Here is a 27,059-nt window from a genome sequence, read left to right as displayed (position 1 = left end):
TCCACCACCAATGTTTCCAGTTTTCTTCCCACTTTTCCCTTGCCCTCTCCCCTGTCTGCCTCTCTGACAGACATTCATCTTCTCTCTCTCTCTTTCTTTTTTTCCCTTTTAGAGACTGTGGTTTGCGATATTGTTATAGAAGAGGTATCATAAGTATCATGTTACCTCCTTTCAGTACCCAGTTCTTGTCTAGGGTGGTCAATTCCAACTGTCAGTGTCATAGTGGTCCTTTCTCTACCTTAACTGCACTACCCTTATGGCATACATATTGGCCCAAATCACAGTTGTTTCTGGATATTGATAATGTACTATTTTTATTTTTATATCCAACAAATAAATGAGATTGTTCTATGTCTCTCTCTCTCCCTTTGACTCATTTCACTTAGTATAATACTCCTCATATCCATCCATGTATAAGCAAATTTCATGACTTCATTTTTTCTAACAGCTGAATAGTATTTCATTTTGTAAATGTATTAGTTTCTTTATCCACTCATCTGCTCTCAGGCTCTTGGGTTGTTTCCAGATTCTGATATTGTGAATAGTACTGCAACGAAATCAGAATGCAGAGGACTTCCCTATATTGTTTTTTTGGGGCTCCTAGGGTATATCCCTGGGAGTAAATATTGCTGGATCATATGGAAGTTTAATTTCTTTCTCTAGAATATTTTGACATGAGTAAAAAATTTATTATATGCATAATATAAGGCTGTAGATGTAATTAACTATTTAATTATATTTTTAAAATTTAGACATTTCTCTTTCCTATATGTTGTATTATTGTTCCATTTTTAAAGTATTTTTGTTCTATTTAAAATTTTTAAGTATGTTTATGACAACTAAATACTATTTAATCTCGAAATCTCTGCATATTTGTGATAAGAATAAACAAGAACAGAATTCAAAATAATTTTTTACATTTATTTGAAAATGTATACAGTATTAAGATACCATCAATTTGGCCTGGAACTTTTCTAAATTATTTTTGATTATGAATTGTTTCAACTCAAATAATTTCACAGACCCATATATGCTATAGTTAATAATATAGATTCTTCAGTCAAATTTTCTTTTTGTATGTGTACTAAATTATTTCCCTGAGTTAACTAACTCGCTGACCTGCAGAAGTCAACTGGAAAACTATGAGTTTCCATCTGAATTATAATCTAATATGAGCTCACCCAAAATGAGTGTTAACAGATTTTTACTATCCGTTGCTTTTCTGCTAGTATTTCTTTTCAGTGGACTGCTTATAATTTTATTGCTAAGGCAATATTATCAAGAACTTGTTCAAATGAAACTTGAGAAACATTAAACACATGAATGGCATCTTTAGCGATAACTTGCAAGTGCAAAAGTCTTTCTGTGGTGTACTAACTCATCTTTTAAGGTGCACTAACATTTAGTTATTTCAAAGATTAAGAAAATGCATCTAAAAAGTGGTCTCCCCCACTATCCACAATAAGATTTTGATTAGCTCTGTGCTTGGGGTCACTCCAACAGGGTTCTCCTGGCAAGAATTGAACTGCCACTTTCTGCACACAAAGCAGGAAGCCAAAGCCCTGTATGCTGTCTGGATGTTTACATTTTTAAACATCAATCATATAAACCTTAATTAACTTAAAAGATTCCTTTTCTATCATTCATGTTACAGATCTGATCTCACTCATATTTTTTAATTAGGAAGCCAATCACATTACATAACTTCTCATTGAACGGCCTGTGAAATACTGCTGAGATAATTTTCAGACTCCATTATAAAATGTGTCCACTCTTGACAAATATCCTCCATGGAAAACTCTTCACCACCATATTCCAATGGAAGAATATCAGGGAAATATTGTAGTAAGCTCGTTTTGTTATGCCCATGCAGGTGAATCTGAAACAGTAAAAAATGTTTTAGAAAATTCTCCCACTGCACTTCAATATAATAGAAGCATTTAGTAGAAAAGCAACAATATGCTGTGCTTCCAAGGTAAGAACATACATGCAGCTACTATGCCTTTCATTCCTCAGATTATGATCCTAATCATTTAACTTATTGTAACATTGTACATTAATATTAACATTAACTTAAATAACATTGTGCATCTGAATTTGATAATTCTATAGTCTTCTATTTACATTATTGTGAATATAATTTTATATTTATTATAACATTTTTATTTTATCATATTAATATAAGTTATTTTAATATGATAATAGTATATTGATGAAGTTTTAATTTATAAATATAACAATTTAGTAATATAACAATAAATATTATATATTTTTAAAAGATTTAATTTTATTTACTGAATATTTATTAAGATATCAAAGGATGCTTTAAATATTTTAAACTTAATTTAATTTAAATGAATAAACTTAAATATTTAGTTTTGTTTTTTGTTTTGGTTTGATTTTGGGGTCATACCTGGCAGTGCTTAGGGATTACTTCTGGCTCTACGCTCAGAAAAAGGCTCCTGGCAGACTCAGGGGACCATATGGGAAGCTGGGATTCAAACCACTGTCCTTCTGCATGCCAAGCAAATGCTCTACCTCCATGTTATCTCTCCTGCCCCAAACTTAAATATTTTAATATTTAAAAAAATAAAATAGGGCCCGGAGAGATAGCACAGCGGCGTTTGCCTTGCAAGCAGCCGATCCAGGACCAAAGGTGGTTGGTTCGAATCCCGGTGTCCCATATGGTCCCCTGTGCCTGCCAGGAGCTATTTCTGAGCAGACAGCCAGGAGTAAGCCCTGAGCACCACCAGGTGTGGCCCAAAAACCAAAAAAAAAAAAATAAATAAATAAAAATAAAAATAAAATAAAATAAAAATAAATAAAAAATTAAATTATAATTGTTTTATACATTCTATCCCTCGGTATGTAGATAGATGTTTCTTAGCAAAGTATCATTTTTCCAAGGTCTATTTTGTAGATGATATAAATGCACTGTTTGGAATTAGTGGAGCAAATTATTTATCTAAGCACATAATAGGATATATAGTAATACTTTATGTGGTACAGCTGATGAAGACTAGTACAAAATTAAATGACAATTATAATGGCTGAAATGCTATATTTTTAATAGTATAAACTATAAAAATAATTATATAGTAACCTGAAGTTTAAAACTTCCAAGTTAGGGACCAGAGCGATAACACAGCAGTAGGGCTTTTGCTTTGTATGCGGCTGACCCAGGACCGACCTGGGTTTGATCCCCGGGTGTTTCATATGGTCCCCCGAGCCAGGAGCAATTTCGGAGCGCATAGCCAGGAATAACCCCTGAGAATCATTGGGTGTGGCCCAAAAATCAAAAAACAAAAACAAAAAACCTTCCACATTAAAGACTTAGAAAATGACGGGATCAGAATGATAGTACAACAGGTAGGACATTTGCCTTGATTGCGGCTGACCCAAGTTTGATCCCCAGCAAATAATATTTGCAATTTAAATTATTGAAAACTTTACAAACTACTTTATATTCAAATGAGATGTTGCCACTATTTTTGTGTCCAAATAAATGGCCTTAAAAACTCCTTGGTTAAGGGGCCTGAGCGGTGAAGTAGTGGTAGGGTGTTTGCCTTGCATGTAGCTGACCCAGGACAGATCAGGGTTCGACCCTGCCCTCCCTCCCTCCCCAGGCATCCCATATGGTCCCCCAAGCCAGGAGCGATTTCTATTCCGAGAGCCAGGAGTAACCCCTGATTGTCACTGGGTGTGGCCCAAAAACCAAAACCAAAAAATAAATAAATAAATAAAACAAAAAACCAATTGCCATTCTTGAGAACTCAGACTTAATTTTTAACACAAGAAATCCTAAGAGATAAGAGATATAAGCTATTTACATGAGATAAGATTGTACATGGTAAGTTAAAAAGCATTACATCTCTCTCTGAGTCACCTCTCTCCAGTACTTCAATTACACATGTCCAAATCTAACATATTTATTTTTATTTTCCTAGAGAACACAGGCAATTAAATTTCAAAACAAAAGGGACGGGAGTGATAGATTGTTTGATGTTCATAACCCTAGTTCAATATCTAGCATTATATAAGGTCCCTCGAGCATTGCTAGGACTGATCCTGAAATCAGAGCCAAGAATAAATCGTGAGTACAGCTCCTCCCAAAAGAAATCAAAAATAAGATTAATGATAAAGTGAACTGTCTTGTTCCAAAGATTCTTTTTATCTACCCTATCCATACCTCTGCTTTACTCTGCATATGTAGCCACTTAAATTTTTGGTTTGTTTTTATAAATACTTTTATTACAACTTTATGCAAATATACGAAAGATGCAAATTCTCATCTTTTTATGCCAAAGATAGCAAGTATATATAGACACTGTTGTTTCATATGCTTATTTTTATGTTATAATACAAACCATCAGTTTTACTGTATTTCATTGTATTAAATATATTAAATGATATTAAATATATTAAAGTTTAGTTAACCAGTATTCAAAACACTTGGTAGTTTCCCATCTATGACTGTATCGTATATGTAAGTTTTTTTTTTTAAATCCAGAGATTCTGAAATTTTTTTATTTATACATTAGTCTTACAAATGATAATTTTTAAATGAATAGTTTTGTAAGAACATAAAGTACAAAAATTTGCTAATTGTCAGATCCACACAATCCTTAGTAAGGTTTCCTGTGTAGCCTTCATTAATGCAAATCTTTGTCCATATTATTCCTACTACAGATATTAACTGTTTCCAAATAATAAAGCCACAATGATTTTATGCAGAGCATTATAAACCGTAATACTTGTACTGAAAAGAAATCTGGGTAATACAAAAATATGAAAGAATGTGCAGAGCAGGCATTCTATTGGCAGCTTGTCGAATCTCATCAAATCTTTTTTGGTTTGTAGTTTTCAGTCATTACTTTCAAGGAGCACAGAGCACATGCATGAAGCACAGTAATCATCTCCCTGATACAAAATCTGTTGTTCATAAATAACAGCATGTTCCCTGCAGAGGGCAAACCTATCTTTGGGTAAATTCCCAAAGTTAAAAACCTCTAATTTTGAAAACTGTCACTACACTGCCCTCTGCAGGGAACATGCTGTTATGCATGTCCATCAGCAATGGGAAGATTGGCTTTCAGCAAAATCTTAATTTTTTTCAAGATTAAAAGGAGAATTTATTAAAAAGGTTGACATTAAATAAATCCTCCAAATATGGGACAGGCAATAACAGTCATGGGGTCAAGGTTAATGATAGTTTCACAGTGTTTGGTTTTGAGGGGCCTCCCAATTGATTCAAAAGTTCTTGAGTCACTTTGTCAATACTTATTTTCTTCCAAGAGCAGTGATTCAGTGTTAGAATCAAATGCATTGTTGCTCTGCCTAGTGATTTGGGAGACCATATGATATTAGGTATTTTCTCCATGTCAGGCCCATAACCTTCTTCTGTGTCCGAAGTCCCAAAATAATTTCATCTAAAATTTGGTCCAGAGAACTGGTGTTTCTAATATGTTTTACTTACCCGTTCCTTAATTTTTTCAGTCAGAAATGGTTTAATCATTGAAAAGACAGCATGGAAAATGATTGGTTCATTTATCAAATGAATAGCACGAACTTTTAATGGAAAGGAATCCTGTTAAAAATTAAAAAGAAAAGTATTGTTAATAACATATATACATATAAATATTCCTATTAGGATCTTTGATCACTTACTGAGCTAATGAACCTTGAATATAATTTCATCTTCAAAAATATTTATTCCATCAGCACAATGGCCTACTTTATAATTCACTATCACTAGGTTAAGAAAGGAGCTAAAAAAAAGATTTTGCCTGGTCCAATGATACAGCTCAAAGATCTGAGTGCATATGTTGCATACGAGAGGCCTGGTTCCGGGGCCGGAGAGATAGCATGGAGGTAAGGCGTTTGCCCTTCATGCAGGAGGTCATCGGTTCGAATCTCAGCGCCCCATATGGTCCCCCGTGCCTGCCAGGAGCAATTTCTGAGCCTGGAGCCAGGAATAACCCCTGAGCACTGCCGGGTGTGACCCAAAAACCACAAAAAAAAAAAAAAAAAAAGAGGCCTGGTTCCATCCCTGGAACCATTTATGGCCTATCAAGCACCTTAGAGACACTCCCATACACCGAATGGCCCAATACCTGTTTTTCATTAGGTAGATTAAGAAAACCTCTTTTCCAGCATAAAGAACAATATTGGGGAAGATCACATGTCAGTGCTCATATGGAAATGGAGATTGAACTAAGGCCTCCAACATGTAAAATGTGGTCTCAGTTCACTGATCTCTCTCTCCAGCCGTACCTCTAAATACATTTTAGGTAATCAACAAGTCGTTTCCCCACCCAGTTTGATTTTTAAAATAAATATAAGTTGGAATAATAGTACAATAAAGGCACTTTAAAAAATATTAGTCTTTAATATCAAAAGGATGTAGATTTAACTAAGCTCAATGAGTGAAAAATAATATAGAAGTCTCAACTACACAAACAACTCACTAAATCCTCAAAGACTTTACTAACCCCATTGTGAGATATAAGAACTTTCACAAATTTTCTTTTATTGAACTATTTTTGTTTTTTTTATTTTTTTCTTTTCTCTTTTTTATTTTTTCTATTCTTTTTTTCTCTAAACTATTTTTTTATCACATAAAAATGAATTATTTTGTGCTTTCCAGAGAGAAAGACTTAAGGGAGTGGGTGAAAGATTAGGGCCAATGGTGGTGTAAGATTACATTGGTGGCATGACAGATTGAAACATTGAAAGTCTGAAACAACTCTATTATGAAAACTTTGTAAACGTAAACTTTGTAAACGTAAACCATGGTGTTCAACTAAAGTTGAACAAAGAAAATAAAACTATACAGTCTTCTTTAGAAGGTTTTGACAGATCAAAGACAATTTTTTAATAATTTCTTAATCCAAAAAAATGTTTTATTTTGGGGGAGAACACCCAATTGTGCTCAGGCATTACTCCTGACTCTGCACTAAAAAATCATTCCTGGCAGACTTAAGAAACCAACCGTATGGGATATTGGGGATCAATTCCATTAGGCCTTGTACAAGGCAAACACCCCAATCTGCTGTGTTTTGCTCCAGCTCCCAAAGAAATGTTTTAATGTAAAGACTTTCCTACTGTTTCTTTTGTTTAAAATTATTTTTTCTAATGCTTAATTTGTGTGTGTGTGTGTGTGTGTGTGTGTGTGTGTGTGTGGTTTTTGGGTCACACCCGGCAGTGCTCCGGGGTTATTCCTGGCTCCATGCTCACAAATTGCTCCTGGCAGGCACGGGGGACCATATGGGGCGCCGGGATTCGAACCAATGACCTTCTGCATGAAAGGCAAACGCCTTACCTCCATGCTATCTCTTCGGCCCCTCTAATGCTTACTTTTTAAAGGAGTAATAATAATTTGGGAACTTTTTCTCAGGTTCTTTCTGTGTATAATTTTATTCCATTATAATTTATTCCATATATAATTTATATAAATTATTCCATATATATGGAATATAGTATATATAATTATATATGTTATATAATTTATTCCATTATAATTCATTATAATTCCACATAAATTTTAAAATATTTGAGTCTTAATATTGTTACAGTAACTGTTTAAATAAGCCTGCTATAGCTTTTTTTTTTTTTTTTTTTTTTTTGGTTTTTGGGTCACACTCGGCAGTGCTCAGGGGTTACTCTTGGCTCTATGCTCAGAAATCGCTCCTCGCAGGTTGGAGGGGACCATATGAGATGCCGGGATTCGAACCACCATCCTTCTGCATGCAAGGCAAACACCCACCTCCATGCCATCTCTCCGGCCCCTGCTATAGCTTTTTATGTATCAGAGAAACAGTGTTTATAAGCACAATTTTTACATTTAGAACATATGGACTTTGCAATATACTTTAGAGATGACAAAATGTGGCATGGCCAATAGGTTAGAATATGTTCTGTTATTTAATATTCTATAAAATCATATATCTGACATAGTTAATATTTCAGATGGAAAAAAATCACATGTCTTATACTCAATGTAGTCATCAAATGACAAAGCATATAAAACACTTAGCAAAGTCTCATACAATTATACATAAAGTGCCCAGGCAATAGCACAGCTGGTAGGGCATTTGCTTTGCATGCAGCCAAGCTGGGTTCGATCTTTGGCAGCCCATATTGTCTCAGAGTCTGCCAGGAGTTATTCCTGAGCACAGAGCCAGGAGTAACCCCTGAGTGCTACCAGGTGTGACCCAAAAAAAAAAAAACCCAAAAAATATGCATAAAATCCTTATTAGATTTAAACTATTCCTAAGTTAAAATATTAAAAATACAATTACTAGGTATTTAAAAAATTGTTTGATTCACACAGGTGTACAACAGCAGATGAACAAATTATGAAGATGTAGTATGTATATAAAGAATACAATTAAGCTTTAAAGAATGATGAAAGTATGCAACTTGTTGCAACCTGTTTGGAATTAAAAAAATATCATGTTGAGTGAAGTAAGCCAGAAGAATGGCAAATACTTGATGATCTCACTTATCTGTGGTATATAGGTTAAGTGGATGAGGAAATGTTATGTAGTTAGTAATGGGAATTGCCTAGATTACCACTGATTCCAGAGTACAGGAAAAAGGACAGAGAAGGAAAGAAATCAAGGGAAAAAGCAAGAAGAGAAAAGGAAGTAATGGAGTAACAGGAGTCAGAGGCCTTGGCTAGACTGGTGATGAGGAAAAGTAGAATAGCTTTATATACAGACTCAACAATACTGAAAACATGAGGCCTAAACAACCACCACCAAACTTTGAGCTGTGTCTGCCAAGGTGGCTGGGGAGGGATGGGAATGGGAAAGAAGCATCAGAACCCCAGTAGAGGAGAGTTGACACAGATGGTGGGGTTGGAACTGGAATATTGTATGCCTAAACGTAATTTATCAATAACTTTATAAATCATTGATCTATTATCTTCAGTTAAATAAAAAGAAGCTTTTGATTCCCAAATTTAAACCTACCAAGATTATATGATTATTGTTCATATAAACATTTTTCCAGGTTTTTTTTTTTAATTTAGAGGAAAATGTTCTTTTGGGGATTCCCAAGTGATACTCAGGAGCAACCCACCTAAGGGTTTACTTCCAGAGATATTTCATCCTTGACTATGGGGCTGCTTGGGTTTTACATTGCCAAGAACCCTAGAGTCATATTGGCAGTGCAGGATGAGAGAAGGGACAGATGGGGGATGTGATCAAGAGTTTCAAACTCTGGCTGATAACTAAGCTATCTGTCCAGCTTCTAGAGAGAAAATACTAATGAAATATAGTCACTATAATATGTATTAAATATTTATATAGATGTAAAATACATGTATAAAATCTGTGGTTACTAATTTTGAACATATTTTCAGTTTAATACAATGTTATTTTATGAAATTAATTTAATTCCTTTGAATGTGATTGGTTCTACGTATTGTTTAAAAGTTTTATTTAATATGCTTATTATACTGTCCTATATTTCTGTCAAATAACTAAATTTAAATTTATTATCTGGAAATATTAGTACCAAGAGTTAAAATATGCACTTACTGTAAGAACAGCAGCAATCTTCTTGGCTACCGATGGACTAATTTGAAGAGCATGAGAAAACTGCCAACCTTCCAGGTCAAAGACAGCCTTGATACCATTTCGTTGTGTCTCAACTTCCTGTACAATAAGCTCAGATGTGATTAGGCTTACACGAAATACATCATAAGCTGTGTAAACCTTTGGGTCCCAGTAGGCTAAAAAAATTAAAAAATCATATCAGCAGTGTGTAAATAATTATAAAGATTTACAAAGGAAATCTATTTTTAGATTCAAAGGATCACATGTTAGTTTTTATTGTTGTTTGTTTTGGGGGGGGCCACACCAGGCACGCTCAGGGGTTATTACTGGCTCTGCACTCAGAAATCACTCCGGGCTCTGGCCACCCACTCCAGAGACCATATGAGATTCCGGGGATAGAACCCATGTCAACTATATGCAAGGCAAACATGCTATCGGCTGTGCTATCGCTCCGGCCCCAGGATCACATGTTAGCTCAGTAAGGGTTAAGAAAAGTCTTGAATGGGGACAGAGTGATTGTTCAATGAGCTGAAGCAAGGAAACAAATTAAAATATAACAATAGGATTACACTACATTAAAATTGTTTTGAAAAGCAAAATATCGGGCCTGGAGAGATAGCACAACGGCGTTTGCTTTGCAAGCAGCCGATGCAGGACCAAAGGTGGTTGGTTCGAATCCCGGTGTCCCATATGGTCCCCCGTGCCTGCCAGGAGCTATTTCTGAGCAGACAGCCAGGAGTAACCCCTGAGCAATGCCGGGTGTGGCCCAAAAACCAAAGAAAAAAAAAAGAAAAGCAAAATATCATTAAAACAAAAAGACATCTTATTAAGTGGGAGAAATTCTTACACTATACATTTAACAAAATGACAATGGGTTAATATCAAAGATATAGAGAGAGATCACAAAACTCAACAATGAGAAAACAATCTCATCAAAAATTGTGGAGAAGGGACTAAAAAGATAACTCAAAGTACTGAAGACCAGTATTTGGCCTCAAGCTCAATCCCTAGCATTGTATAACCAGGTCCTAGCACTGAAACATCAAAACTATATCCCTGTGCTAAATATCATCCTGGTATGAAGAAAACCTCTTCATAAAAATGCTAAAATAAGCTAAACAGGTACATTGTTAAACACATACATGTGGGTACTTGAAGCCTAACAGTCTCTCAAGGTGCCTGAGGCCTACCAGTCTCTAGTAGTCTCTCAAGAGGTCTAAACAAGGATGCAGCCTACCTTTACTAAGGTCAATCTAAATTATTATGTCTCACATCAATAAGTAAGGCATTGTGATAAGCCAAAGGGAACACGGACACCAGTAACCTTGGGAGAAAACATATTTACTTGTCAGGACATATTTTGGACACATCGCGTGGGTTGGGAGAAGCAATTTTTGTTGTCTATTGGCCAGGTGCTAGGGGGAGGTATGTTAGGGGACCATTGTTAATTATGTATATAAATGACTTGGGGAGTCTTGGGGGAAAAAACTTATGCTGTTGTCTGGGTAACCAAAAGCCTTGAGAAATTGCTCAAAGTTCTTACTCTACACCTCTCTTTGTAATATTCTCTTTGCAATAAAAGGAAGCTGGCTGGTTCTTACTGGTTTCTCATTTTCTTTGTCTCTGACTTGTGTGTTCTTTGTATGTTTGTTTGTTTGTTTAGTTTTTTTGGGTCTCCACGCTCAGAAATCGCTCCTGGCAGGCTCGGAGGACCATATGGGATGCCGGGATTCTAACCAATAACCTTCTGCATGAAAGGCAAACGCCCTACCTCCACGCTATCTCTCTGCCCCCCCCCTTTGTATGTTTTAAACCCACGCTCCCACCAAGAAATTAACCCACAGGGCAGGGACACCTACACATACAAAGAGGAAGCAAGCTCAGGAAAAGCTACTCATCATTAAGTATCATCAGGGAAATGTGAATAAAAATGACAAGAAGCTATTATCTCAAACCTGTGAGATTGCCCTACCTTAAAATAAAAAGACAGAAATTACAAGCATTGGCAGGGTATGAGGAAATGAAACCTCTAACACTGTTGGTGAAACTAAAAATGGTTCTATCTCCCTATGGAAATTTCTCAAAATATTACAAATCGATTTACTATGTGATATAGCAATCCACTTCTACTTATTTGTCCAAAGAATAAAATAAATGCTACTTTGCAAAGATCTGTACAATCTTGAGTTAATTGCAGCACTTTTTATCCTAGCTAAAATCTGGGACAACCCTTGAGTGTACATTGTCACATGAATAGATAGGAAAAATGTAGCATATACACACAATAGAATGCTACCCATCCATAAGAAAGAGGAAGGAAATCTTCGCTTTTTCAAAACATGGACGGAAATGAAGCTGGCCAGCTGGCCATACTAATTGATTTAATATTAAAAAGAAAGATAAATACCAGATAATCTGATTTATATTTAGTATATGAAGAAGCAAAGCATTGGAACAGATAAAATCAAATTAAATTAAAAAAAAACACCTTGGATTCAAACTACAGAGCTGTCTGAGGTTACTAGAGATGAAGCAAATACAGAGGAGAGAGGGAGTCAAAAAGGTGGTGATAGAGGAAAATTCATAATTTGGTTGGTGGGCCACATGTGATAGCATACATTCTGAAGAGGTGCCAAATGGAACTTTGGGGGAAGTGTTTAGGACATACTCGTGGCTCTATGCTCAGGGATCACACCCACTAGGTTAAGGGATCAATGGGTTACCAAGATCAAGCGCAGGTCATTGTGGCATGCAAGGCAAATGACATATTCATTATACTATTTATGTACTGTTTCAGCCCCTAAAAACGGTACCTTTAAAACATATATAGCGTGGTAAACCTACATTACCTAAAAAAATTTTTTTAATAAGTTTATTTTTATTTAGTCTTGGTTCTTGAGCCATGATGGGTAGTACTGAGGAATTACTCACAGCAAGTTTTGTTCTCAAGAATCACTTCTTGTGGGCTCCCTGGGTCAGTCAGCCAAGTGCAAGGAAGCACCTGATTCACTGTTCTTTGCTCCAGCTCACAAAAATAAATTTTAGTTTTGGGCCACACCCAGTGACACTCAGGAGTTACTCCTGGCTATTTGCTCAGAAATCGCTCCCAGCTTGGGGGATTATATGCGGTTCATCCTAGGTCAGCTGTGTGCAAGCAAACACCCTACCACTGCACTACCACTCTGGCCCCCCTAAAAATAATTTCTAAAGGATCAACAGAAATAAAATAAGTGCACATATATCATGAACTGAATATTAAATGAAATTGGTCATATAAGAACTTGAACTTCTTTATCTTTCCTAAAATCCCTGCTAAGAAAAGAGGTTTATAAAAGCAGGCTGGCAGGAGGGAGGGATGGATGGGGTAGCATAGGAATAGTTGTGGCAGAGAGATATCAAAGCAAGGAAGCATTGCCTTGCATATGGACAACACAATTTGGTCCCTGATATCATCTACCCCTTCCCCCCAAGCACAACCAACAATGATTTCTGAGGTCTGACAGGAGTAAGACCTGAGTACCATCAGTTATGGTCCAAAAAGAAAATCAAGAAACAATTGTGAATGGGATTCTTTTTAATGTCCCTTTCTTCTCTTTCATTATTTGTATATAAAAATGCCATGCATTTTTGCCTAATTATTTTTTAGCCTGGCACTTTACTATACAAATGTATTTTCCAAGAAACATTTTGGTAGAGTTTTAGGATTTCCTAAATATAGTATCATGTCATCTGCAAACAGTGAGAGCTTGACTTCTTCCTTTCCTATCTGGATTCTCTTGATATCTTTTTCTTGCCTGATTGCTATAGCAAGTACTTCCAGTACTAAATTAAATAAAATTGATGAGAGGGGCCAGCCTTGTCCTTTGACAGAGCTTAGAGAAAAGATTTTTAGTTTTTCCCCATTGAGTTTAATATTCCAGGGCCTTGCAGTAAATGAATAGATTGAGAAGTTTCCATTCCCATCTTTTGTCATCAATGTCTTTGGTATCTTGCTAAATGCTTTCTCTGCATCTATTGTCAGGGTGACACAGAACATCTTTGGTTTCATCTCACCATTAGGTGATAATGCAGAGAACCCTGCCATGAAAGCATGTTGTTGTTGTTACTAAATCATCAGGGAATTAAATGAATCCACTCTGGAATAAGTCAATGTTAGGGCAGCATTAGGGTCTTCCCTGGTAGAAGTTTGATTCCTGTTGCTGGTGCAAAAAAAAACAAAAAAAAAAACAAAAAACAAACAAACAAACAAACAAAAAACAACGTGCTGGTTCCAAAGATGGGACCCAAGATTTAGGGGTGAATGGCCAATAAATGAAACTTAGAAAGATGTGAGAGGAGAAAGAAGAGGGAAATGCTTATTCAAGAGAGAGCAAAGGCTTCTCTTCCTGAAAGAGGCTGCAAGCAAAGAGATATAGAAACAAACAAGTAATGTGTTCATGAAAGCACACAGGCTTGAAGATGCAAGTCTCATAGATGCTTTAAATGCTTGCTGGAAGCATGCAGGAACAAGAAACAACATGGAGTCATCAAAAGTATTCTTAGGAAGACACCACATGATTGAGTTTTGTTTTTGAAATCTTCATATTCCTTGTACTTGAATAATCAAAATCTTGATAATACAACTCAAATATACTATACTTCTTCAGATATGGGCTGGAAGATAAAACAGTTAAAATTAGAAAAAGTTGGGGCTGAAGAGATAGCACAGCGGTAGGGCGTTTGCCTTAGATGCAGAAGAATGGTGGTTCGAATTCCAGCATCCCATATAATCCCCCAAGCCTGCCAGAAGCAATTTCTAGGCATAGAGCAATGAGTAACCCCTGAATGCTGCTGGGTGTGACCCCCCCAAAAAAAAAAGTTTACTAAATGCAATTTCAAAAATTGCTATTGCGGGGCCGGGCGGTGGCGCTAGAGGTAAGGTGCCTGCCTTGCCTACGCTAGCCTAGGACGGACCTCGGTTCGATCCCCCGGCGTCCCATATGGTCCCCCAAGCCAGGAGTGACTTCTGAGCGCATAGCCAGGAGTAACCCCTGAGCGTCACAGGGTGTGGCCCAAAAACCAAAAAAAAAAAAAAAAGAAAAAAAAAATTGCTATTGACCTAAATTTCCAGATCAACCAACATGGTAGTGTAGACCTGTGTCTATAGTCAAATACAATAGCCAAGCCACTTGTGGTGGCTTAAATTTTAATAATTATAATTAAATAAAATTATTTTAATTTAGTTTAAATTTTTATGTGCTAACACATACTTAAAAATATCATCATAGCAAATTCTATGAAGTTAGGTATCTTTGTGGCAAAAAAATAAAACCTTGAATTTTAAATCCTTAATCAGCAGCTACTTGAGATGTATTGCATATTGTAAGTATAGCAGCTAATAATCTATTTTATATGTATTAAAAGATTAATGCTTAGAATCCCTGATGAGATAGGTTTTTATTCTGTCGAATTACAGTTGTCAAAACTAGAGTAACCACTAGGTGGACTTCCACATAGCTCAAATATGACGGAACTGAGATTTCAATGCAGGTAACAAGCCCTAGCGTCTATATTACTAAGTAACTGAATTTTTAAAAATTTGTAGTCACTGTCAGAATTTCCTTTATGCTTCCACTCCAGAAAAGTGAATGCTATCTTTTAAACACAGATATGCATGTTAGATTGAATTATATGCACCCAAACCTACATCTGTACTTAATTCTATTCATTTTGGGGGGAAGAGAGGTGCTTTGGGCCACACCGACTGTGCTCTGGACTTAATTCTGACTCTGTGCTTAGATCAGATATGAGTCCTGGAGAGTCTCATGGGACCATAACCAATGCTAGAGATTTGATTCAGGTACATTGAGAATAAGGCAAGCTCCTTACCCTCTGAACTATCTAACCCCTTTTCTTGATTTTAAAATAAAGTTTCACTAATAAAGCAATATACTCATATAAACTTATGTGCAACACATAAAATAATAATTTTCTATACTATGTAAAGCTATTGATTCAACTTTAAGATACTTATGCTTTTTTAGTAGCAATTCGTCATTCCCTTGACAAAGCATTATCAATCTTTAACATGTCTCAGTTAGTTTATTAACAAACTAGAAAAATATCATGTAGACCAGTGATGGCATGGATGTGGAGAGAAAGGGATTCTTATTCATTGCTGATGGGAATGAAGACTGGTCCAGTTTTATTGAAAAACAATATGTTCATTCCTCAAAAAGCTAGAAATTGAGTTTCCATATGATCCAGCAATACCACTACTAGGGATATACCTCAAGAATACAAAAACAAAATGCAAAAATGCCCTCTTCATTTCATTTCTTCATAGCAGCACTATTTACAGCACTATTTACTATTTAGCCAGAATCTGAAAACAACCCAAATCCTCAGACAATAGATGAGTGGCTAAAGTAACTGGTATATGTATACAATGAAATACTATGCAGTTGTTTGGAAAAAATGAAGTCAAGACATTTGCTTATACATAGATGGGCATGGATACTATTATGCTGAGTGAAATGAGCTAGAGTAAAAAGGATAGACAGAATAATCTCATTTATTTGTGGGATATAAGAAAGCAAAATATAGTATGGTAATTATACCCACAGACAATAGAAACAAAGGTTAGGAGGAGGAGGTCTAGTCCAGAGTAGAAAGCTCACCACAAAAAGCAGTGAGTGTAGTTAGAGTAGAAAAGGGTCTACTATGACAATGATCATGGGGATTGACTGCTCTGGACAAGAACTCAGCACTAAAAACTAGCAAGCAAGGCACCCCTCCATTAACAATAGTGCAAACCAGTTTCATAAAGGAAAGAGAGAGAGAAAAAGGGAGAGTGAGTGAGAGAGAGAAACAATTAGCCTGCCTTAGAGCAAGGCAGGGTGGAAGGGAAATGGGAGACATCAGTGGCAGGAAGGGTGCACTGGTGAAGGATGGTGTGTACATTGTATGACTGAAACTCAACAATGAACAATTTTGTAATCTCGGTGCTTAAATAAATTTAAAAAAAAAAGAAAGTGCAGAATAAAATATTCAAGCAACAGAGTCATAAATAATGAAATCATGAGAACCAAAATTAAAAGCAGGCCTATTATGCTGCAGGCTGGGACTGTGGGGTGTTGGTATGAAATGGATTCTGGGAATATTGGTGAAGAGAGTTTGACACTGGTGGTGAGACTGACCCTGAAACACTGTATGTCTAAAACCCTACTATGAATAACTTTTAAATGATAATGGTTTAGATTTAAAAAATGTTAAAAAGGTATGGTTGTACCTTTGTTAAGAGTTTGATGAACACTTGATATAAAAATTCCAATATAAAAAATCATGTAAGTTTTATGTTTATGTTTCTGGAACTCTTGCATAGGATTACCAAATAAAATATTCCCAAATAAAATTGAATTTGAGATAAGTGGGATATAATTTTCTATTGTGAGTACTGCTCAGAAATATTAAATTTTTAAAATTTATTTTAATTTAAAAACAATTGACACCTCATATTTTTACAAAATAAAAACTGACTTGCTGCATAAAGCAGACATGTTCTGAGACTTACCTACCTACCCTCAAATAACTCAGGGAATCTCCTACCCTATAAGGGGTGAACAGAAGAAAAAATGTGATCTTGGTTATAGATAATGACTCTATGATGAACTCAGTTTTACTTTTCATACAAGTGGAAGCAAAAAAAATGACTTTTTTCCTGGTTTCTGATGCTTTTTCAAGAATAAAATGCATTGTCTTCTTGCAAAATAGGAGTACTTAAGTTATAAGCAAGTATTATAGTAATAAACTGACAAAAATAGCAACTCTATAATCAATTTTAAAGTTCCTTATAGTATCATAGATGTAAAGTTACAAAATGTTTTAAATTTGTAATATTCTGCTTGTGTAATATTGATTATCTTTGTCCTTTCAACTAGGCTAGGAGATGATTCTGGGAGCAATGGGAGTCTTCCTCCACCTGCCATTTCTAAAGAAGTGTAAGAAATCAGAGGTTCCAACCTACAAGAAACTAAGGATTGATAATCACAAAAAGAAGAATTACTGAACAGGAAGAGGGAGCTATGGTAAAGAGCAATCAATTCTACCTAGGGATGTTGCTTTTCCCCTAGGCCTTCCTAGGCAGAGTAGAGAGTCCTTTGCATCTCAGTTTATGCATTCTTCAACTAGTCATCCACTCATTCATACTTATCACAAATCCTGGATTCATAGTGTTTGGGATATATGAACATACAAAAACAACAACAAAACATCCATGAGGGGCTGGAATGATAGCACAGTGGGTAGGTCATTTGCCCAGCAGGTGACCAACTCAGATTTAATCCCTAGCATTCCATATGGTCCCCTGAGCCTTCCAGAAATAATTTCTGAGCACAGAGCCTGAGTGCCATTGGATGTGCACACACCCCCCAAAAATTCATGGTATCACAGATTTTTATCATATGGCATAATGATGTAATAGTTCAGAACTCTTATTTATTGCTCTATAAAACCATTTTTGAAAAGTTCCCTTTAATGTCTCCCCCCTTTTCTTCCTGTTTCTCTTTGTTCTATTCTTTAATACAATTGTCTGGAAAGGACAATCGAATTTTCATTGGCTTGTGATAATTTTCTCACAATGGCATATATATACCTTACATCCTGAAGTATGTCCCTGGCCCTTACATTGTATTTGAAGAACTTTAGCATTTACGAATCCTAATTTAAAACCCAAAAATCGGAGCTGGAGCAAATAGTACAGCAGGTAGGGCATTTGCCTTGCCCACAGCCAACCCAGGTTTGATATCCAGTATTCCATATGGTCCCCTGAGTAATTTCTGAGTACAGATTTAGGAGTAATCCCTGAGTGCCACCAGGTGTAGCCCAAAACCAATACCAAATAAAATAACAAAAAAACTAAAAACTAAATTTCTTAAATATACAGTCAAGAAAATAGTAAGAGACTGGATCAATAGTATAGAGGTTAAGGTGTATTCCTTGCAGGTAGTAAAACTCAATTAGTTCTCAACACTGCATATATCCCCCAAGCACCTCCAGGAGTTACTCTTGAACATAAAGCCAGGAGTAACCCTGGAGCAACACTAGGTGCTGCCCAGCCCTTCCCCAACCCCCCAAACAATATTGCAGTATATTATTACTCAAGTATAAGGAAAGATAAAATTTTTTATTTTGTATTCAATTTGATAAAAACTAAAGGGTGTTATATTAATCAAAATAAGTTAGAAGAAGAAAAACTAATACCAGATGTTCTCAACTGCATGTGCTATACAAAGAAACAAAGAAAGGAACTGGCAAATGTCCAATGAAAATAAAAGGTTGGAGTCAGAAAACAGTTCTTAACAAAGAAGTTTACCAAGCAGGGTGCAAAGATGCATGGAAAGACTATAAATTGCATTTTTTCTTAAAAAGACAATGGTATAAAAGCAATGGAGTAAAGGGGACCTAAAGAACAGTTTGTAGAAGGCTTTTATCACTTGGATGGGGATGCTGGTGCAGTAACTTTGTATAACAAAAGTCTCAATAATGAAGAAGAAGAAGAAGAAGAAGAAGAAGAAGAAGAAGAAGAAGAAGAAGAAGAAGAAGAAGAAGAAGAAGAAGAAGAAGAAGAAGAAGAAGAAGAAGAAGAAGAAGAAGAAGAAGAAGAAGAAGAAGAAGAAGGTCATCAAGATAAAAAAGGGAGAGTGGTATATGACTTACCAATTCTGTAAATAAGAACTTTGCTTCCCATGGAATCTCTGGCTCTCAGGACTCCAAGATACCCTGCCTTTAGAAGACCAAGAATACTTCTGGGGTGTAAATCTGCACTTATTTCTGGACATTCAGATCTCCACTTAAAATAGTTTTTTAGTAACTGAAAAATAAAATTAAAAATGTCTACAGATAGTATATGTATAAAGTATTGCACAAAAATAAGAGTCTAGGTTTTCCAGAAGAACTTAGTCATCCTTAATGTTAAGGTTTTCATCTAAGGTGTCTTTTCAGTCATGAAAACTAAAAATTCTCTTCATCAAAGATCTCAAATAACAATAGTTCATCACAAGTTCTAAGATATTATTTATCTCCTATGTTAGAGTAGTTCTTATTTATCCGCTATGCCAGACATTCTCCATAGACAGCTGCCCACAAATCAGTCTCTGCTGGTGTACATGGTGCATTCTTTCCATCAAGAAGTGGGATTCCATGACAAAGCAGAAGTCTTCCATACACCAAAAAAGCACCGAGGGGAGAGTAAATGATCATGCAAGGAGTCTATAGTTAATCCCATGACAGTACACTTCGTCGGGGTGGGGGGGTGAAGGGGGAAAGAAACCCTGTATCTCCTAGGCCAAGTGGTGTTCAGGGATTACTCCTAATTTTGTGCTCAGGAATCACTCCTGGCGGACTCAGGAGACTATAGGGGATACTACGGATCAAACCCAGTTCAGCCTCGTGCATGGCAAGCATCCTACCTGCTGTTCTATCATTCTGGCCTCTAAACTAAGTTTTAAATGTGTAATTTTAGTATTCTCCATCAGTTTAAATTATTTTCATATAAGAAATAACTAACCTTTATTGGTGGCTCTTTTAAAAAATGTAATGAGCACAAAATCAGGAGTAATTCCTGAGCACCACTGGGTCTGCCCCACCCCCCCAATAAAACCCAAAAAACCTTAGTTTAATCATCCTCTAGGATGGTTGACATGTTCCTGAAGTGACAATGTATTTGTTTTGCTTTCAAGAGAGATCTAACTAGCAACATAAAATCAAAATTTGGGTGAAAGGTAAGAACACTGTTTAGGGAATTTTAGGGACTGAAATGATAGCACAGAAGATTAGAATGTTGCACACATCTAACCTGGGTTCAATCCCTGGCAAAGCCGGATTCAGTTGCCAGCATTCCAAATAGTCCCCTGAGCCTGCCAGGAGTGATTTCTTAGCACAGGGCCAGGAGTAGCCCCTAAGGGCTGCCAAGTATGGCAAAAACAGAAAGAAAAAAAAAAAGAGAGAGAGGAATAAGAAGAAAAATAATAATAATAATAATACATTTGTATTTGACAGACATGGGAAGATATATATCATTGTAACTAAAAAGATCTGATACACAAATGTAAATCTTACCAATGGCATTGTAGTTGAAGCTCAAACCTGGGTAAATATCAATGGCTGGAGGAAGTTAGTTGGACTGCAAAGATAAAATGGAGCTACAATGTGCAGAATGGAGAAAAAGTATCTGTAATCTGTTCCTGTTTTCAATTCTCTCTCACACACACTCTCCTCTCTCCCTCTCCCTTTCTCTTTCTCGGTCTCTATCTCTCTCTTTCTCTTCTTTTATCTTTGCATTTAATAACATTTCCATAACAACTTATTTTAAAAAAAAGAGAGAGAGAATTTTGCTAAAAGTTAAACGCAATAGAGGTAAGAAAGAAAGTCAGTAAAATTTACCAAGAAATAATCGGTGACCTAAATAGCAGTTTCCAGAAGGAGTAAGAACAAAAGGCACATTGTATGTTCTGATATATTCATTCTAGTTTATAAAAAAAAAAACAAAAAAACTTCTCTTCCTCCTATCATATTGAAAATCACAAATATTAACAATTAAAAATACTAACAATTTTAATGTTCTTTATTTTTAAGCTTCCTCAGACATAAAAAAAAACAGGCTCTGTAATTCTGTAATGCTACACAAAGTTGATGATTTTATTTTGCCATGTAACAATTATTAGATAATAGAGGCAGAACCCTAGTTTGGTCATTTACAGAATGCAAGGCAAACAGGATATAGGTTTAGGTGTTGAAAACAAATAAACTATCAGAAGAAAAAAAAACTTGAAAAAAAGTTAAAATAAAATGATTTTTATTAAAAAAGCATGAATTCTCTTCCTACTTAACCTTTGCAAACAGAAAACTCTGGATATTTGGTAATGAATTTTCCAATGATAAACTGAAAGTTGCAGTTGAGATAAATGATGTATACTGCTATTAATTCTCAAATTGCAAATTTCATGGCAAAGGGGCTATGAGGGAATACTCATTATTGGCATCTCTATTAAGTCACAATTAGTAGACAGTATATATTAAAAATTAAGGATTACTTTAATTATGCTTTGCAATAATTACTTATTACATTTTTCATGTACTTTCAAACAAAATCAAATTTGCTGGGGTTTTTTATATGTTTTAATTCAATTCCTTCCTTCTCCTAACTACACTGGATGGTAACTATTCTTACTCGACTTTAAGGATATGTAGCTGATGTCACACATTTATTTAAAGGCATTGACTATCAGGGTATGGAGACTAACTGACTTGTGAGATGATAATTTTACAACAGAAGCTACATGTAGTGTGAAATTAGCAGGAGTCACTATGCCTTTGGCTTTTAAGGTTAGGGAAACATCAAATAAAAAAGGTAAACATTTATCACATGGAGCAAAAATATAAAGAAGTGGGCTATTTACTTGAGAGACAAGAATTTAATAAGAGGGTCCGGTGTGGTGGAAGTAGTAGGGCATTTGTCTTGCATGCAGCTAACCTAGGAAAAAGCGAGGATTAATCCCCCAGAGTTCCATATGGTCCCTCAAGCCAGGAGTGATTTCTGAGCACATAGCCAGAAGTAACCCCTGAGTGTCACCAGGTATGGTCCCAAAACAACAACAATAACAAAAATAAATAAAAACAAAAAAAGAATTTAATAAAAATGCATAGCACAGGGCAGAAGTTAACTGTTTTGTTGTTGTGTTTTGTTTGGCTTGATTTGGGTATAACATCAGGTGGTTCGCAGGGGCTCTTTTGCATTGTTTCTAGGAGTGATCCCTGGCCATGCAGTGGGGCATGTGGGGATCATATGTGAAGCTGGAGAATCCAATGAGGGAATGCAACTTGGCTGCATGCAAGACATGCAAGACACCTTATATTCTCGCACATCACTGTTTAAATAGAAGAGGCATGTATGAAATATCTGGGAGTACAAGTTCCCCTCAGTTCAATTCAAGTTCAATCCATGCCCACTTCAGTAACTGTGATTTCAGACAAGTTATTTACTCTTTATAGTAAGATTACTTCTAAAATAAGAAAATAATAAAGTAATCCATGCAAATACTAATAATCAATGGTATTTCATACACTAGTAGAATTACAAAAAATATCGTCAGTTCTAACATCAAATACAAACTATAATGTGCCATTTTACAACTCAGAAATGTCATACACTTTTTTTGTTTTTGTTTTTTTTTTTGTTTTGGGGCCACACCCGGCGGTGCTCAGGGGTTACTCCTGACTGTCTGCTCAGAAATAGCTCCTGGCAGGCACGAGGGACCATATGGAACACTAGGATTCGAACCAACCACCTTTGGTCCTGGATCGGCTGCTTGCAAGGCAAACGCTGCTGTGCTATCTCTCCGGGCCCAAGGAACATCATACACTTAAATGGTGAATGATTTCATATTATATTATGATAAAGGAATTTGAGTTTAATTTATTGATTTTATGAGTGGAAAAAATGGAGCTTTCTACCACATTTCTTTCATCACTTGAGGTCTTTGCATTTTAAAAAGATATTACCTGGTAGCTCAATAAAAATGTGAGAAATATTATTTAGTATTTCTCTGAAATGTATCGCCTTTAAGTGAGCTAGCAATCTGTCAGTCCCCCCAAATTATGCCAATGCTACTGTTTCCCCCTGCCATGCCATACCACCACCAACCCACCATCTTCCTAATTCCAGCAGCTCCTGGGCTGTGGTGGAGAGCAGTATTACCCACTTTGGGAAATGCTGCTTCTAATTGCTATTCAATTGGCAGAAAAAGTAAAGCAAAGAGTTACAGGCAAAAATTTGATTTCTATCCAAGAAGATTTAGAAACAGACCTACTAGTCAATTCCTCAAGGGCATGCATGGTGGAAAGAAAACAATTCAGAAAAATAAGAATACAAATAACATATAACACAAAGCCTGGATGTAACTTTTATTCTGGTTAGAAACCAATTTTATTTTGCAACCAATAGTAATTCCTGGGTATAGAGTCAAGAGTAAGCCCAAAGCACTGCTGGGTATGGTCCCAAAAACAAAAACAAAAACAAAAAAATATGCAAAACTTAGTAATAATTAAAAGGCAGCTAATGAAATTAGTAATTGACAAACTTTTTACTTTAAACCTCTGTACATCAAGGGATTTAATTCCTCATTGCATCGATACTCTTTGCAAAACCTGAAATTGGGTTTGCATGTTTAGTGGCTGCAGAGTAAAAATACTAGTTGGGGTACCTAAAGAAAGAGTCATTTTAGAAAAAAAATAGTCAAATTATAGATGAAACTTGTCAAATACTTATTTCATTCATAATATCAAAACAAAGTCTAGTAAATCAGCAACCCCATGTAAAAACAAAACAAAACTCAGATACATATACATGTCTACCTGTGTATGTATATATATATATATGTATATATATAATGTAAGCAAATTAAAAGAAAATGAACAAATTACAGAGGAGTTAATTAAGTGATAAATGATTTTTAATGAATTATTTAAACATGTTTTGTGCTAAACAACTGCCTATGATAATAAATCCCCTTTCTTTAACTAGGTAGCTGACACACAACACAGATCATATTGTCTAATCACACAGTGTACATGATAACATGGAGCCAATCACACATTGTGCAATATAGAATTGGTAAAATTAATGAAAACTCCTTGAGAGAGTCACTATATTTACCAACACTTGAAATGCATATCACATGTCAGCAAGCAACTTTTTAGGTTTATATTTGAAAGGTCATGTTCCTATTTAGGCACAATAAAACTTGTACAAAGACATCTTGAAATGCCCAGTTAGTGGTGAAAAACATTCCTTTTGATAGAATTTATTGCATTTTGTGTACTACCAAGCAAATGCCAAAGGTTCAAATAATAATCACTAGATGAAGGGTGCCACCATGCATTGCTTCACTGCCAGCTGATCATGATAAGTCCTAAGTTCTGTAACAGGAATTGATCGGTGACATGTAACCTAACAAATACAATGGAATAGTGCACAGTTCAGCAAAGATTAAAAAGCCATGTACGCATGTTCTTATATGTATCACACAGACTCTATCTGGAAAGACAAACAGGAGCATGTTATCCCCATAACATCCTCCCTGTAAAGGAGGCAAACTCGATTTTGGAGTAGGGAACATCTTTTGTTCAAAAACTTGCTTTGAACTCTACTACCTATAAATTAGTTTAACCACCCTCATTTTTTATCGTTTTAATAAAAATTAATCAACAAAATACTGAGACAAATCGGTATTCTGTACTATAAAACTTTCCCTGCTCCCTATTTCGCAGCACTTCATTGAGCAAGCTACTTGGAGAAAGTTCTGCATCAAGTTTAATTACTGTCAGACAGGAGCTGAGGACAGCTTGTCCTGAGAACTGGTTAATGTTCAATCCTGGAAACAGATCAATGGCATAGATAGACCTTCTCACCGTTATTTAGCAGGACACGAAGGACAAGAATTCCCAGTGATACTTAGTGATCTTACCCTCTCTTTGATATGTCTTCCAAACACCCTTGCTTTCAACCAGACATAACTTCACAGCAAGCAAATAAACAAACAAAAACAACAACAACCCCAACACAAACTCTCCATTCAAAAGGCTCAGAACTCGGAGTGATTAAAGACTTTGTTTTGAGGATCTTGGGCACTTGGGAGCTAGAGAAGGTGCAGCAATAATGTTGCACACCAAAGCCATAAGCATGAACACTAATGCAACTTACCGCATTATCTACACTTCATTGAAAAAGCATGACATCAAGTTTAAGTTTAAAATGCACAGATCCGGGTCCGGAGATACAGCATGGAGGTAAGGCGTTTGCCTTGTATGAAGAAGTTAGATGGTTCGAAACCCGGCATCCCATATGGTCCCCTGAGCCTGCCAGGAGTGATTTCTGAGCATGGAGCCAGGAGTAATCCCTGAGTGCTGCCAGGTGTGACCCAAAAAATTTTTTTTAAAAAAAATGCACAGATCCCCTTTACTCTGGAAACGTGAAAATTCTATTAATAATACTTTTGTGGTTGCTGCTGGGTTTTGCCAGAATCAGATCTACAGTTTCTTAGGGCGACTTCTATCTCCCCATTTCTTCCCGCCACACGTGGAGTGATCTGCTAAGTGATGGGTTTGATGGAAGATAGATAGATAGATAGATAGATAGATAGATAGATAGATAGATAGATAGATAGATGATAGATAGATAGATAGATAATAGATAGACAGACAGCTGATAGATAAGTGGGTAAGTAGATAGGTAGATAGATGATAGATAGGTAAGTGGGTAGGTAGATAGATGATAGATGATAGATAGATAGATGATAGGTAGATAGATGATAGATAGATAGATAGATATGTGTTTGTACACACACATATACATGCATATATACACAAGCATCCATACACACACACACACACACACACACACACACACACACACACGACTCTTTGAGTTGCTTAGTGTCATCCATCAAACTTTACAAGTTCGGGAGACTCGAGTAAAGCAAGAATCCCAGTGTTTGCGGGGATAATTGACACCAGCTTTTCCAGTTTTCTCTTCCCAGAGAAACTGGAAGAACCGGAGGGTGTCCGGTCACTCAGACTGACACCCGCCGCCCAGCTCTTTCAAGGGTGCGTCCTAGGCAGGATTGGCCTGGGGACTCCGGTGGTTTGCAAGTGCCAAGCAGGGGCAACTCGGGGGGCAGGGGACGCCTTACCTACCCTCCAGGCCAGGTCCAGGTCGAAGTCCCGGGCGCGCAGGAACCGCAGCAGAAAGGAATCGGTGAGCTGCGGGGGGACCAGCGGAGCCCCGGCCTCCCCTGCCCGGCGCCGCAGCTCCGCCAAGCTGGGCTGCAGCCGTGGGGAGTCGTCGGGCAGGGCGCTGAGCTGCAGCCCCGCCAGCCCCGGCCGAGCCTCGGCCATGCCCGCCGCCGCCTCCGCCCGCCCGGTGGCCGGGAGAATTTTGTGCTCCGGGCCACCTCCTGCCCTTCCTCCGAGGCTGCGGGGCGCACACCCACTCGCTGGCGAGCTGGGCCGCCCCCGGGCCTCGCCCAGAGAAAGGGGCCCCGAAAGGCTGCCCGGAGCCTCCTCCAGGGCATCCAGCCCGGGAAAGTTTCAGGTAGTCACCCCAGTCCTTCCTCGGTGACAAAAGACCTCACAAAGTGGTTTTGCTGACACTAGTTGCCAAAGCTTACTTGGTGCAGTTTCATAATCTGCTGGAGAACTTTTTGCATCCCCGATTTATTCATTCTCTTCCTTCCCCTTTTATCTTCTCGTTTCTTTTCTTCCTCCCCCCTCTCCCTCTCTCGCTCTCTCTTCCTCTCTCTATCCCTTCCCCTCTCTCTCTTCCTCTCTCTCTCTCTTTCTCTCTCTCTCTCTTTCTCTCTCTTTCTCTCTCTCTCACTCTCACTTTCTCTCCCTCTCCTCTTTGTCTCTCTATCTTTCTGTCTCTGTTTCTGGCCTTCCTTCTGTCTGTCTCCTCTCTCT

General features: G+C 36.8%; 1 protein-coding gene across 1 annotated transcript; it reads right to left on the bottom strand.

The window, feature by feature from the left end:
• Positions 1-1,218: 1,218 nt before the first annotated feature.
• TTPA (alpha tocopherol transfer protein) lies at positions 1,219-26,848 on the bottom strand. The gene is made up of 5 exons (XM_049782112.1): positions 26,295-26,848; positions 19,260-19,413; positions 9,546-9,739; positions 5,477-5,587; positions 1,219-1,879 (listed from the first exon to the last, which is right to left on the bottom strand). The coding sequence occupies exons 1-5, from the start codon at positions 26,493-26,495 to the stop codon at positions 1,709-1,711; spliced, it is 831 nt and encodes a 276-aa protein (XP_049638069.1). The 5' UTR covers positions 26,496-26,848; the 3' UTR covers positions 1,219-1,708.
• Between the last annotated feature and the right edge of the window lie 211 nt (positions 26,849-27,059).

Source organism: Suncus etruscus, chromosome 10, assembly GCF_024139225.1.
Source record: "Suncus etruscus isolate mSunEtr1 chromosome 10, mSunEtr1.pri.cur, whole genome shotgun sequence".
In the NCBI taxonomy this organism is placed as follows: domain Eukaryota; kingdom Metazoa; phylum Chordata; class Mammalia; order Eulipotyphla; family Soricidae; genus Suncus; species Suncus etruscus.
This window is presented reverse-complemented; position numbering and strand designations above follow the sequence as displayed.